The sequence below is a fragment of the Neophocaena asiaeorientalis genome, unplaced genomic scaffold (genome assembly GCF_003031525.2).
Source record: "Neophocaena asiaeorientalis asiaeorientalis breed wild unplaced genomic scaffold, Neophocaena_asiaeorientalis_V1.1 scaffold226, whole genome shotgun sequence".
Lineage (NCBI taxonomy): Eukaryota > Metazoa > Chordata > Mammalia > Artiodactyla > Phocoenidae > Neophocaena > Neophocaena asiaeorientalis.
Genome location: NW_020173037.1, coordinates 7,197,824 through 7,212,367, shown reverse-complemented (window position 1 = coordinate 7,212,367; position 14,544 = coordinate 7,197,824). Strand labels below are relative to the sequence as shown.

Here is a 14,544-nt window from a genome sequence, read left to right as displayed (position 1 = left end):
TACCACTGTACACTTATCTGTACCACTGGGGCTCCAAAGCTATTGTTGCAGCCGGAAAAGGAAAGATTTAAATTGGTCTGTCTTTCATTACTAACTGAAAGGTTATAGAACATCGCTTTCTTAAAGGCAGTGCCTTGACAGTTACATTTACTGGACAATCCAAGTTCATGTGGGCTTTTCATAGCCTGACCTGTCCTGGGTGACCGTTTCTATTATAGGCAGAGGACCTCATTACTTCCCCCTAGTGGTCAGCTTTATAATCTTGAATTCTAGCGGGACAAATTCAGCAGGAGAAACTTCAAAGTTAATGGCAGTCCTCATGATAATTTTCCTTAATATTTTAATATGGATGCTAAAATGACATGGTGATTGAATTTTAGTATGTCTTTTTGGATTAAAACTAGTTTTTAAATGGGTCACTGTTTTCAGGCAGCAAGTAATGGTAACTTGATTAAAAGCTAAAGTGATGAAGATTAGTATTCTAGGCAGAAGGTTTACCTTGCTACTGTTCCACTGAGAACCTCAGCGGCCATTTGATTTTAACCAGGGAATTGAATCTGGCTTCTTGCAAGCGTTTTATGAGCACTGTAGGAGCAAGTGCACATTCTAGACAAACCTGAAGACTACAGAGCTTTACGGGGCTAGTAGTGGGAGAATCCTCTGGAGTATTGTTTGTCATTCCTTCACAGGTAAAATTTTATCTCCAGAGCAGGAAATGGCTTTCGTTTAGAGTTCTCCATCAGCATTCATTATGTTACCATGCTTTAAAAAGGTGCAGCGCCTTTTATAGGATGCTATCTGTCTACCTATTCTTAGAGAGTGGAAAGAACTTACAGAATTGGAGACCGGTTTTGTTATTATCCTTGATGGAAATACTGGGTGACACGGTACTTGAGTATGTAGGTGGTAATCCTTCGAATGAGTTCTGGTGTTTGTGCCCAGACCGGAGTTCTGTTTTATTGAGAGCCAGAGGGGATGGCATCTAAGGAAAGGCAGCTAAATCAGTGTGAAATCTGCGAGTCTTCTTAGATGTGCTCCTGATTAGGACAAAAGCAGAACTTGAGTGGCATTCAGCACTGCTTCTGTTCAGAAATGAGAAGGGAGGAATTCATACAGAGAACCAGTCATCTCTGTGTCTGTTTGTGATACTCTCGTTGCATATGACACCATACAGATATGGTCAAGGAGCAGTTGATAACGTCTTTGATTTCCTGAGCGGAAGTACATTTAGTAACGAGGGTACCTGTCTGTTCTTGCTCACCCAGCTCCACCTGATACACTGGAACTCCACCTTGTTTGGCAGTATCGATGAGGCTGTGGGGAAGCCCCGTGGAATCGCCATCATTGCCTTGTTTGTTCAGGTAAATGGTCTCCTGCTATGATTGCTATATTGTGCAGAGATGCTTATTTCTAATTCATTTTGCAAAAGGTTTTTTGTTGTCTCTCATGTTTACTACTTAGAGGTGACATTAAACACCTATACAGAGAACACTGATACTTTAAAAATGGAAAACTTGATCTCTCTGGGTCAAGGATGAGCAGCCATATTCACTGGTAGAAAATGATTCATTGGCTTATTAGAACTTTTCTTCGGAGTGGCATTCAGGGTCTTTGGAGAAAGCAGTTAGAAAACGTCTCCTGAAGGCAGAGTTCATTTTGTTATTGAAAAAGAATTTCAGAAAATATTTTTGGACCTCGCCTTCCTGCAAAATCTAAGAGAAATCAATACTATAATCATACAGTAGATTCCTTTAGCTATTCGTTATTAATAATTTTCACTCTAAGATGATTTGAAGTGCCTTGTAGAAAACACTGATAAAATGAGAGCGGCAAAGACCTTGGTGGATATAGTCAATGTAGAGTTTAGATTTGAGCTCTTTGGTGGGCAAAAAGAATATTATATAAATTTAGTGAAACATACAGAAGCGGACCATATGCTTTCAAAGGTAAAATTTTAATTTAGTTCCTAAGGTGAATCTTTTAAAACTTTGTCTTGATGTAATTACTCGATGTAATAAAAGATGAAGGGCTTCCCTGGTGGCGCAGTGGTTGAGAGTCCGCCTGCCGATGCAGGGGACACTACCAAAAAAAAAAAAAAAAAAAAAAAAAAGATGTAGAGGTGAAGGAGACTCTGGAAATTGTAGGCTTCCCCCTTCTGCCTCTTACAGAAGAGAAACCAAGGGCCAAAGAGGCCACGTCATTGTTTATAGTCACACAGGGATTTGATGTCACCAGTCAGGACCAGAAACCATTGTCCACTCTGTGTGGTTCCAGGCTGCCTTTGGATAACCTAGTGGTCCTTAATAACTTAATTTTCCAAAGAGTGCTGAGGAAGGGGCCTTTTGAAACCTCTTTTTTTCGGGGTGGCATATATTTCAATAGTATTAATTCTAACAATTTCCTGTTATAAATACCTCTAAGATATTTCTTTATTGATGTTTGAAAGTAACCTTCCAGTTTTATTTAGCCTTTTAGTATTTTGAAATCCATGTTTTTAAAGTATAACACATGTCATGGAATTTAAAACAAATCCTTACATTTTAAGATAAATCTTCTTCTCAATTCATTTCATGCGTTTTTCACGGGCAGGGCCCTATATTCCTTCTATTTTATATCTGCATTGTATAAGGAGAACGGAATCACAAAATGTTGATGAAAAATGTTTCAAATTATACTACAAATATATTTTGATAATCTTTAGTATATTGAAAATAATAACTGTTAACGTCCATCTTTTGTAACCCGAGAAAGTTAACAGAGCATCCAGATTTGACAGCATGAGGCAGTAGAAGTAGAAGGCAATGTCTCATTATTTAAAAAAATAAGAATAAAATAAAAATAAGAACATAAATAACCAAATAGTCATCTGTAGGAGGGGAGGGAACATGTTAGTTTCATCTTTGGAGGCAGTACTCAATACATACTTGTGAATGGAATTCAGTATGATAACTTGATGTTTTCACTTACTGCTTCTCAGTGTAGAACAGCTGACATGCAGTAATAGTGCACTAGATTGGAAGCCGAGTCTCTTGGGACCAAACATCGCCGTTCCCTGGAACCAGCTCATTACTGGAGGCAGGCAAAGCTTGGGGGCTTGTACTCTGGCTCTAACTTTCCATAGGAGAGAAAATCCAGGTTATCTACATGAAAATGCCTTTCTCGGGAGAGAACAGAGTCACAGAAACTATAGAGCAAACGTTCACGGAGGAAAGAAGGGCTGATCAGGAGTGTCAGCTGAGGCAGAGAGGAAAGGACTGCATGCGGGGGTCTTTCACTTAGGTCAGAGGCTGGGAGAAGTAGAGGGGAGGAAGTCCAGGCAGTGAGGATAGACTTCCCTTTCAGGAAGCTTGACTCAAAGACAGATGGGGTGATAACTAGTGGTGATGTGCACAGCAGGGTTCAGATTGTTTCATATTGAGATCCGAGATGGGCCTGTGTTTTTATTCTGAGCAAAAAGGGCTAACGTAGATGTTGTTTAAACATACCAGCAAGAAAGGGGATAATTGATGTAGAAAAGCCTCAGAAGAGGTGGAAAGGCGTGGGATGAGAGCTTAGGTGGATGGACTGATCCTGGACAGGACGGGCCCCACCCCTTCTCCGAAATAGAGGGCCAGGAGGAAAGGGTGGGCACAAACGGCACACATTTTTAGGTGAAGAAAGCCAGGAATTTAGGGGAGTTTATGCCTGATGACCTGTACTATCTCTGAGACATGCAAAGCAAAATTATTTATAGAGCAAAGGAAATATGGGTGTGGGATTGGGTTTTGAGATAGCGCAGGAGGGGAATGACAATAGACTTGACGGTCCTTGTGGGAGACCCACTTGAGATTGGACATCACAGATGGTACAGGACAGCGGATCGTGGGCTGTTCTCCATCCAGGGAGAGGAGCAGTGAATTCTAGCAATTTTCTTTTTTTTTGGCCGTGCCCGAGCAGGGATCGAACCCATGCCCCCTGCAATGGAAGCACGGAGTCTTAACCACTGGACTGCCAGGAAAGTCCCTCTAACAAATTAATTGTTGTATTGACCCGTTACAGAGCATAAGGTTTAGGAGGACAAAGGGATTAGAGAATGGAGAATGTTTGAAGAGGTGTCATTCAGCATAGGCGGGAAGGGAAAGGGATGAAGCCAGGAGGGACCTGAGGGGCGTGATGCCTTGTGATCGGTGAATAGGAAGAGGAGAGAGCTGGCCAGATGGGCACTTGTGGTCAGAGGCAATGGTCTTTGTTTGGAGTTGCAGTTTTCAGAGTGAAGACAAATCCAGGGTGTGTTCTCAGGATTGGTTTGCTGAGGTGGGAGGGAGCTGATGGCCATGGACTGAGGGGTAAAGAGAGAGGCCAGGGAGGGCACAGGTCGCGCACAGGGATGCTGAAGTCCTCCGGAGTGACGGCAGGAGGGGATGAGCACTGCGAACGACCGGTGGGTCAGTAAGTGACCAGTAGAGCAGGATCGCATCGGGGGAGGGCAGTCTGCTCAGAGGAGGAGGGTGGCTTTGGGCTTGTGGGGTAGAAGACCCATCTAAAAGTGACAGCTGGGAGCTGGCCACAGCTCTCACTCCTGTCTTGAGGGAGACTGTGCAGTGTCCACTCCAAAGGCCTGGGAGGGTGGTGGCCTTGAGCAGACCCCAAGGGTTCACAGACACCCCCTGGGGGAGGTGGCGGGAGAGCTTGTCAAAGCTGTGGAGTCATCCAGTTTCAGAGGCTGCGGTGGAAAATGAGGGGGGATTAGCGTTAGAAGCGGAAAAAGCGCAGGGCCGTGCAGGGTTGAGGTCGTCCGAGAGGAAACTCACCAGAGGGCTGGCATTTGGGGAGGCGGTGAAAGATGGCCGAGGGGAGGGTCAGGAGTTACTGGGTTCCCGGCAGACTCCTGGTCCCATGTTGCGTTGCCACCTGGACTGCTGTAGGATTTTAGGGGCTGAGGTGTGCAGGGGATCCATCTGTATTTTCTGTTTGGCGGCTGTAACCCCTTCAGACAAAACTTTGACAAAGAAGGAAAGAGATTGAGCGGTAGCTGAAGTTGGTTGCAAAATACAAAGTTTTGCCCGTAAGGTAAAGAACCTTTATAGACAGAAGGAGCCAGTAAGAGTTCCCCAGTGCTGCTTTATGTAAGAACTGTATTTGATGCCGTGGAGCTTTCTGATTGAGAGTAGTCTGAACTATAGTGCACCGTGCCCTGTTCCAAGGTTTGTTTTTAAAAAAGATTGATTGATTGATTGATTGATTTGACTACGTTGGGTCTTAGTTGTGGCATGCGGGAATTTTAGTTGCGGCATATGGACTCTTGGTTGCGGCACGTGGGATCTAATTCCCTGACCAGGGATTGAACCCGGGCCCGGCCCCCTGCATTGGGAGCGCAGAGTCTTAGCCACTGGACCACCAGGGAAGTCCCTGTTCTAAGGTTTTTGTTTGACTGAGTCTTATCTTCAACCCCGTCACTTTTGTCTGCCCCACTGTATAGAGGAGGAAGCTGCAGGACACAGAGGTTAGGTAAACTTGCTCGAGACTGAAAAGAGAGTCAGGGTCAGAACCCAGCATCCGACGCAAGTGACCTTTGCTCCTGGACCACTACACTGTGTGGCCGTACAGTGTTCAGATGTGGACTCTTCAAAGAGTTAAGCTCTGACAAGAGATGCATGAAGTAAAGACAGAGCCGACCTGTGGGTGTAAGCACCCACCTGCTACGTTGTGGCTAAACCAGTGCAGCAGAGGCGTCTGTTTCCCCTGAGGATGGGGGGAAGGCGTCTGCCTACAGGTCCAGGTTCTTGCACCCAGGAGTAAATTTCCCTAAGATATATATGTGTGTGTGTGTGTGTGTGTGTGTGTGTGTGTGTGTGTGTGTGTGTGTATACACATATGCACATATTATATATATATATACATTTCTTTAACTTAAGAGAATTCATTTTCTGTTTTTAGTGCCTATCTCAGGAATTGCAAACACTTGGAAAATGATGTCTCAATTATTTTGAACTGATTGGCCTATCTTAGGTTATGTAAGTTTCTTGTCTCACCTCTTTCCTCTGATGCCCTTTCACCTAGCCTGTTTCCCAGTTGGATCACGTGGACAGAAACAGGGAATATAAACATGGTGACAGCTCTTCTAGCTCCTTGTAGGTCATTCTCCAAAAAAAATTTTTTTTAACATCTTTATTGGAGTATAATTGCTTTACAATGGTGTGTGAGTTTCTGCTTTATAACAAAGTGAATCAGTTAACCATATACATATGTTCCCATATCTCTTCCCTCTTGTGTCTCCCTTCCTCCCACCCTCCCTATCCCACCCCTCTAGGTGGTCACAAAGCACCGAGCTGATGTCCCTGTGCCATGCGGCTGCTTCCCACTAGCAATCTATTTTACGTTTGGTAGTGTATATATGTCCAAAATTTATGTGGAAGAGAAAAAGCCAACTGTAACAAGGATTGTTTGTCTGAGGTTATAAATTGTCTCTGCTGTGACTGCCCTCCATTATCATGGACTGTTGAAACTTGGCTGAAAAATGGAAATCAGATTGCATTTACAATTTTTCAAGTTAGAGTCAGGAATATTTAATGTCATATTCTTTTTAAAGTCTCAAATTCTTTGGAACATTTTATACACTGAAAAAATGTAATGATACATAATGCTTTAAAAGAGAAAGCTACTGGGAATTCCATGGTGGTCCAGTGGTTAGGACTCAGAGCTTTCATGGACATGGCCTGAGTTCAGTCCCTGGTCAGGGAACTAAGACTGCGCAAGCCACTCAGCAGGGCCCGGAAAAAAAACACAGAAAGCTACGAACAGCATATCCTTATTTATTTAAGAATAAAAAGGGGATTATAGAACTGTGTTCTGTGGTAATCAAGAAATGTCCTGGTTTCGGTGACAGGACAATGAGTATGTGTGAAACCATGTACTCATTTTTCTGAGTTAATAAAACTTTTTCAACACGGATAAAATCTTTATAGTAATGACCTAGAAATGCCCAGGGTGAAAACGGAAGGCTTTGGGCATGTGATGAATAATTTTAATTCAGAAACATCCTTGAAATTTCTACATTGCAGTATTATTACTTTATATATATATAGCACAGTGGGTAAACCTGTACTTAGCAAGGTGAATTTGGAATGGATTCTTGGAAATGTCTAGGAACATATCTAATACTTTCTTGTACTGGCTTCTGTTACTGTTACACCTTTAATTGCCTTCAGTAGACGTGACCTGGCTGTTATTAAAAAGGGCATTTGTTCCCTAGGAAGGACATTCAGGTGAACTTGAACTTCACTTCTGTTGGTTATTTTAAGTAGAAGCTACATATTTAAAAGCTTTATGGTTCTGGTTTATGCTTTACACTTTGCAGATCGGAAAAGAACACGTAGGCCTGAAGGCTGTAACTGAAATCCTCCAGGATATTCAATATAAGGTAAGTCATTCTTTAAAAGAAAATAAAACTACTGGCTGTGTCAGAGGCTTCCAAGCCCACCTTCAGGCTGGGAGATTCCCTAAAAGGACTCACAGCCAAGTGCTTAGCCTCCTGGTTGTGGTTTCTTCCAGCGGAAGGCTACAGTCCCAGAGAAGCGAGCCACAAGCTTCCAGACAGCCCCGCCCCGTGGAGTCGCATAGGGACACACCTGATTCTCCTGGCAGTGATGTCACAACACGTGTGAAGCATTGCCAACCAGGGAAGCTTTCCTGGGCCTTGGTGTCCAGGGATTTTATTGGGGATCAGTATGCCAGCCGGCAGTGCCTGAGGGACAGACCTCAGCTACTCTGACTCTAGCCCTCCCCCACCCTGAGCAAAACAGGGCTTTCACCATAAATCACAGTGTTGGGATATACTTATCTGGTCCAACTGGTGCAGCCTGACCCAAGGCCTCAGGCACACAGAGCCACTCTTCTGAGGCAGCATATTCCAAGGGCTCAGAGACTGTCTCCCAGGAGCCAGCCAGGGGCCAGTCTTGAAGACAGGCCTTTAAAATTTTTTTGGGATTGTGTAGGATTCGAGCAACCCAGGCCAGCTGAGTTACCCCTTTCTGCCTGCTGGTTATAGGAAGGTAGTGTAAATGAAACAGATAAAAATTGTGGCAACCACACTTCAAAGTATTTAAGTAAAAAGAAAAAAAGAGACAAGTACATACAAGCCATAAGATGATATATCCCACAGAAGGTGATTTAGGTTGATTTGAGCCTGTAGCGATTCGGCCTAGCATTGCCGGGAAGCCCAGTTCTCTTATAAACAGTACCTTTTATGCTCACGTTGAGTCAGTAGAATCTGAGTGGCCTTGTGGGGGAGAAGTTCAATCCCGTGTGGGTGCTGGAGATACCGCACAGGGGTCCAAAGACCCAAGGCCAACCCTAAAATCTGTCTGGAAACAGTCTCGCTAGCTCTAGACTCACTAGCTCAAGCCCAGAGCATCTGGAACCAGGCAAGAACCTCTACAGAAGGTCTCCTGAGCGCAGGCTCAGAGTGAATCCAGCTGCCAAGGGAAAGCACAGACTGGTCACAGAAGCTGGTGAAAAGGGGACGAGGACACATTTTCACTGGCATTTGTTGAATAGAAATGGGTTGAGAAATTTTCCTTTATTGCTTCAGCTAATGTGACATCAGTCATTACGGAATACAGGAGGATGGTGGGAGGTAAGTAAGCTGGATTCTTTAATGTGTCCAGCAGTCCCCAGAAGTAAGGAAGAGAGCAAGAGGTCATGCACTTACCTTCCCTGTTATGTCTGCCTTAGTGGAGTAATCTTATAAGAGACATCCAACTGGCGTGACAGGTCTGTCTGTCTAAGGACCGACATTTTAAATGGGACTATTTAAAATAGTGATCAGAAATGTGAATTGGTGATGGTACAAATAGTTTATTGAAATTTATATCTAGTTTTGATAAACGTGTATTGAAATTTAATATTTTCATCTGAGTGTCAGTTCTCCCTTTCTGGAGGAGGAGAGCATCCGGGATAGGTCCTAGAGCTGAGCTACCAAATCCAAAGGGGGCAAAACGAGAATTTGGGAGGCAGCCCGTCCTGCCAAGAAGGTTAGGAATTGAGATCGTAGTACCAGGAAGAAAGTCATTTCTAAAGAATTCCCTGAGCCAAGGCCTGAGTCTCTGGTGTGGATGCGCCAGGAGCCGGAGAGGTAGCTGACATGGGGCAGATGGACACTGGACGATTTTAAGTTTCACACCTGGAATCATAGGGAGATTTGAGCTGCAGCAGCCGAGAAAAGAGCTACAGACTCAGAGTAGGAGTATCTTGTTGGAATCCACCCCTGGCTGGCTCCAGTGAGAAGACAGATGGACACAAATCTGTGGGGTCTGATAATGCCCTTCAGGAAAGACTTCAATCTGGAATCTTAGTGCTCAAAAATGTTCTTATTCTAAAATTTAGAAATTTTATGTTAACGTGGGGTACGTTGTTTTCTGTTTCAGGGGAAGTCCAAAACAATACCCTGCTTTAATCCTAACACTTTATTACCAGGTAAGCATTCATCTGCGTAAGATGAGTTTTAACTGTGGATATATATGACTGCACTGTTTTCCCCAGAACATACACAACTATATCTTATTAGTTAATAAAGTTTCTTTACAATTTGTATTCTCTGTAGTTGGTACCAGTTTCACATTGCTCTAAACCTGGGAGTAAACCTTTTGAAATAATAAACACTTTACCACTAGTTCCATTAATCCACGAAGAGGTTTCTTTTGGATTTGCATTCATACAAATTGCCTCCGCTGTGTAAAGCACGGCTGTAATAACATAACCTTGGTATACGTGGAAGATTGGTCAGTGCAGTTCTTATTAATCTCTGGTGTGACATAAACTTTATATCTAATTTTAAAAGATAACCTCTTTGCAATGATATTATTTAGCTATTATTTCTAAATATTTAGGTATGCCTGAACAGGTAAGAATTGTATATAAAATACTCAAAATATAATTTGTAGATAAAGGTTGTTTTGTACAAAATTTTGGTCTTCACGTTTCTCTGCCTAAATTATGTGAAAGTTTTTGGTGTTCCAAAGAAAACCAAATGCATCGTATCTTCTGCTTTCTACATTTAATTGCACTGCTACAAACCAGTTTTTTTCATATGTTGAATACTCACCCATCATATTTAATCACAAATTCTTCTAATGCAGGGCTACAAGATTTTATAAGAATGATTTTTTTATTCTATCATAATACAATTTCAATATTTTGCTATTTAAGAAGCGATATAGAGGTAGCTAGAACAGCATGGTTAAATGCACAGACTGTTTTCTCGTCTCTCATTTTTATTAAAAAAAATCAGATATATGATTTAACATGCTTAAAAGAATCAAAAGCTCTAAATAATCACACCTGGGAACAACTTAAGCAGTCTCTCCCTTTAAATCCCAATAGTTACAAATTATTGACCTTTTTTGTTTTTTACAAAAATTTATTTTAACTGAATTTTTAAAAAGATAATTTAAACACACAGACTTTGAAGCCAGACCGCTTTCGTTCTCATCCTGGCTCTGGCCAGGATGTTAGCCCAGTGACCGTGGGCATATTACATACCCTCTATGATTCAGTTTCCCCATCTGAAATGTGCGGGTAATAATGGGACCTATCTCACTGGTTTCTTGTAAGAGTTAAATAAGTTAATGTAAAATGCTTAGAAGAGCACTTCACGTGTAGTAAACATTCAATAGATATTGGGTATAATCAGTCAGGTAAATCATCCAATAAAGTAAAAAAAAAAAAAATGGACACACTTCTCAAGTGAGTAAACTTGATATGTAGTATATATATAGTATATAGTATATATATCAAGTATGTGTATATATAATATAGTATATCAAGTTTATATACATCCAGTTTATACAGCCATATTTAAATATGTATAGTAACCCATTGAGAGAAACTGCTATAAATAATAGAAAGAGGATCCATCATGTTTTTTATTGATTGTTTTCTCCATGATGATTAGATTAAAAACACAAACGTGAGGCTCTAGCTCAAAAATGACATCCGTCTGAGAAGTGTTATTTGGACAGTTTGTAACTTTGAAAATTATTGCTGGAATCTTCCAAATTATTTTTCATTGACTTGCCTTTCCGTGACACGCCCACGTGACGGCACAGACCCTCTGCTGCGCGATTACTGGGTCTACGAAGGCTCGCTCACTGTTCCGCCCTGCAGTGAAGGTGTTACCTGGATACTGTTCCGATACCCTCTAACAATATCCCAGCTACAGGTGAGTGCAGTGCCTTTAAATCTTCCAGAGTGAAGTTCGGAGTTAAAGGTTAAATGTTGTCTCTACAAAAGGGAAACAACGTCTGTTTTACGTTTCGGCTCCCTTTGGATCAGTTAGGTCAGTCACATCTTTTCAGATAAAAGTTAAATGTCTTGAACCAGTGAAAGCAATGGAAAGGTCAAGGCTGAAGAAAACCCAGCTCTCATTTATGATCTGTATTTTAAAAGTCAGTTTTTATAGAGTAAACAGAAGTCAGTGAAATAGCCAAACATTTGATTATTCTTGTTATTCCTTCATATGGGTTTTCCCAGGCATTGGAGAGAAAAAAGGTCTTGGAAGTAAAGTGAGAATGCCGGTTACTTCTGTAAGTCACGTGCAGGCTTTGTAATAGCTCTTTCTTGGCTTGCACAGGAAAATCCTGTATGCAGAGGGTGAGGGCGCTAAAAAGAACGCCCCGGAAAGTTCTGGATTGTTCTCTAGCCCCATTTTTGTTCACCTGCCACCCACCTTGGGTACAGCATAGGTGCTGTAAATGCTAATGCACAGTGTGTGTGTCTCCAAGGTGAGCTGTCACTAGGGTGTTAGCTGGCAGAGCAGGAGGCAACATCACTACAAGGTGTTTAAACAATGGTTTTGATATTATTACAAAAAAAGCTTTAAATGTCTCCTATCCCCCAGAGGTCTGTCTAAGGATGTGTTCTGGAAGGCTATACTTGTTCTTCATGATCAGTCTCAAAAGACTTGGGCAGTCCTCTCAATAAACCAAGTTTCCTTTAGAAACTTTTTACAAACTTTTATTATATCCCCTATCATTTTATAAGAAGTTCAAGTTTACTCACTACTCAGGAAAGCCTTCTTTTGTTTGTCCTTAAATCTTTAAAATCCTTCTTTCAACCTTTAACAGTTTCTTATTTCTCTTTTTTCTAAGGATTAATTTTAAAAGTGCCCCATTCAGCATCTTCATTGTTTCATTATTTTAGAAACTTTGATCACACCACCTTTGGGCCTTCGTATTTTTAATATGACAAACCCCAATTCCTTTATTTATTCATTCATCTGTTTTTTTCTTACAAGAAACTGTTCCTGACTGCCAGCTAGACACGGAGGATGCAGAGATTCAGACACAGTGTTTACTCTTAAAAAGTTCACCATGGAGTCGTGGAGGCAGATGACTGTTAGACAGCTATGTTGTGTCATAAGTAAGGTGCTCTGGAAACACAAAGGACAGAAACCCAATCCGGACTGGGAGGTCCAGGGAATAACTCCTGAAAAATATTAGGAGTTAGTCTAGTAAAGGAGAGGGAAGAAATTAGAAGTTTGAGTCTAATGTTAAGAGTAGAGGTTTGGACTAATAACATATAGATTTGGAATTTAATAGCCAAGGTAGTAACTGCAGTAACAGATATACCTCAAAACTTCAGTGACTTATCACAGTAAGAATTTATTTTTTACACATGTAAAATGTGTTTTTACATTTTACAAATCCAACAAATGTGTTTTTGATTCACAGTGAAGGCTTTTCTTTTTTGCAGTATGTGGGCCTCTCACCGTTGTGGCCTCTCCCGTCGCGGAGCACAGGCTCCGGACGCGCAGGATCAGCGGCCACGGCTCACGGGCCCAGCCGCTCCGTGGCATGTGGGATCTTCCCGGACCGGGGCACGAACCCGCGTCCCCCGCATAGGCAGGCAGACTCCCAACCACTACGCCACCAGGGAAGCCCAAGGCTTTTCTTTGTGCATTCAGGGAACTGGGTTGAAAGACACTCTGCCATCTTTAATACCTCACTTCTGGGTCCTTAGGTGTGGTCATGTAGCCAGCAGGAAGGGAAAGAGTGTGGAGGCTCTCAAAGGGGGATTGCTTTTAAAGGGCCAGACCTAGAAATGGCGAACACCATTAATGCTTACATTCTGTTGGCTGGAACTCAATCACATGGCCATACCTGATTGCAGGGGAGGCTGAGAAGTGAATTCTAGCTTCACGTCCAAGAAGAAGAAATGGATTTGATGATCAGATTAGCTCAAGTTGAGGAAGAGGCAAGATAGCCCAGCTGAGTGCAAAACCCCAGTGTAGGTAGAGGAGATGGCACCACATAGGGAACTAGGGACTTGCCCAAGGGCCTTGGGAACAGCCAGGAGGGAGTGAGTCCAGGACAGGAGAGAGTATCTCCAAGATGTGGAGAAGAAAGGTTAATAGTGACAAATGCTACAGAGAATTTAAATAGGATGCATGCTGCCCACCCAGGTAGAAAATAACTACGCTGTATAAACACGTGCCCAGATGCCGCTGCTGGGTTCTCGCCCTTGACTCCTGTTTCTTGGTCTTGTGTGTTCACTGGTGGATCCTCGTATTGACACTTCTCTGTTGCTGAGCTTTGGCTTCTCTTCTCCAGTAGTATTCCTCCACCATCCCTTCCGTTATGCTGCACTCGGTGTTCCAGGTCAACACCCCAGCCCATCCAACCAGTTTGCCTTGAGGCTCTACCATGGAGAAAGCCTTCATTTCTTTTCAGAGTTGCCATCATGCAACAAGATTCACGAACAAGGACCATCATTGCCAATTAACTGAATTGTTAACTGAAGTGAGATGTTTCCCTGGAGTGCTGAGCTGAAAGGAGAAGGGGACCAAGGGTAAAAGTTTTAACTGACATTAGTCACAAGGAGAGGAGACTGGCAGAAGTGGTAGAAGGAGCTCGGGGTCTACAGTCACATTTGTTCAGCAGTTTAAAGGTAATTTTCTAAAAATAGGTCAAATCTTTTAGCGAAAAATAAAATTTTTCTCTATAACCACAATAAATGTCTATTTATTGCAAGTCAGTTCGAATTAACCTTGCTGAGCCACAGAAAAGAAAATTCTCAGTTCCACTTAGAATTCCATTAAGGATTCCCTTGCTAGCACGGTATGGGGAATGTTAACTGACAGTCTGTAGATGTGAACTAGGATGTTTTACTTCCACGTCGACCAGTATGCTATGCGAAAACCCAGAGACAAATCATCATGCCTTTCAGTCTCGCTGTCTTCAAAGGGAGCCTTGCTTGTATTGTCCCTTTGAGTAAGGCCAGTGACAAAGTCTAGCCCTAACCCACTAAGTGATGCTCCTCAATTATTGGGAAATAAGCTGTATCTTCCTCAAAGGGAGCCAGAGGCAAAGGAATGTCCATTGGAAGGAATAATCCCAACTGCTCTTGGAAATAGACGACTTTCCAGTTCGCTGTGGCTTTTCAAGAAAAAAGATGTAGGTTCTGTTAGCACAGAGCTCCATTATAGCATCTGTTCAGAGGGCAGGGATGTTGAAATGGACACACACACACACACACACACACACACACACATGATTCTTCTGTTTTTTT

At 42.4% G+C, this 14,544-nt stretch overlaps 1 protein-coding gene across 3 annotated transcripts in view; it reads left to right on the top strand.

The window, feature by feature from the left end:
- The window catches only part of CA8 (carbonic anhydrase 8 (inactive)), a 210,899-nt gene that overhangs the window by 172,929 nt on the left and 23,426 nt on the right, over nt 1-14,544 (top strand). For all 3 annotated transcript variants that reach the window (XM_024742665.1, XM_024742664.1, XM_024742663.1), the window contains 4 exons: nt 1,266-1,361; nt 7,337-7,399; nt 9,405-9,453; nt 11,085-11,197. In XM_024742665.1, coding sequence (XP_024598433.1) covers nt 1,266-1,361; nt 7,337-7,399; nt 9,405-9,453; nt 11,085-11,197 — 321 coding nt within the window. The remainder of the gene's footprint in view (nt 1-1,265; nt 1,362-7,336; nt 7,400-9,404; nt 9,454-11,084; nt 11,198-14,544) is intronic.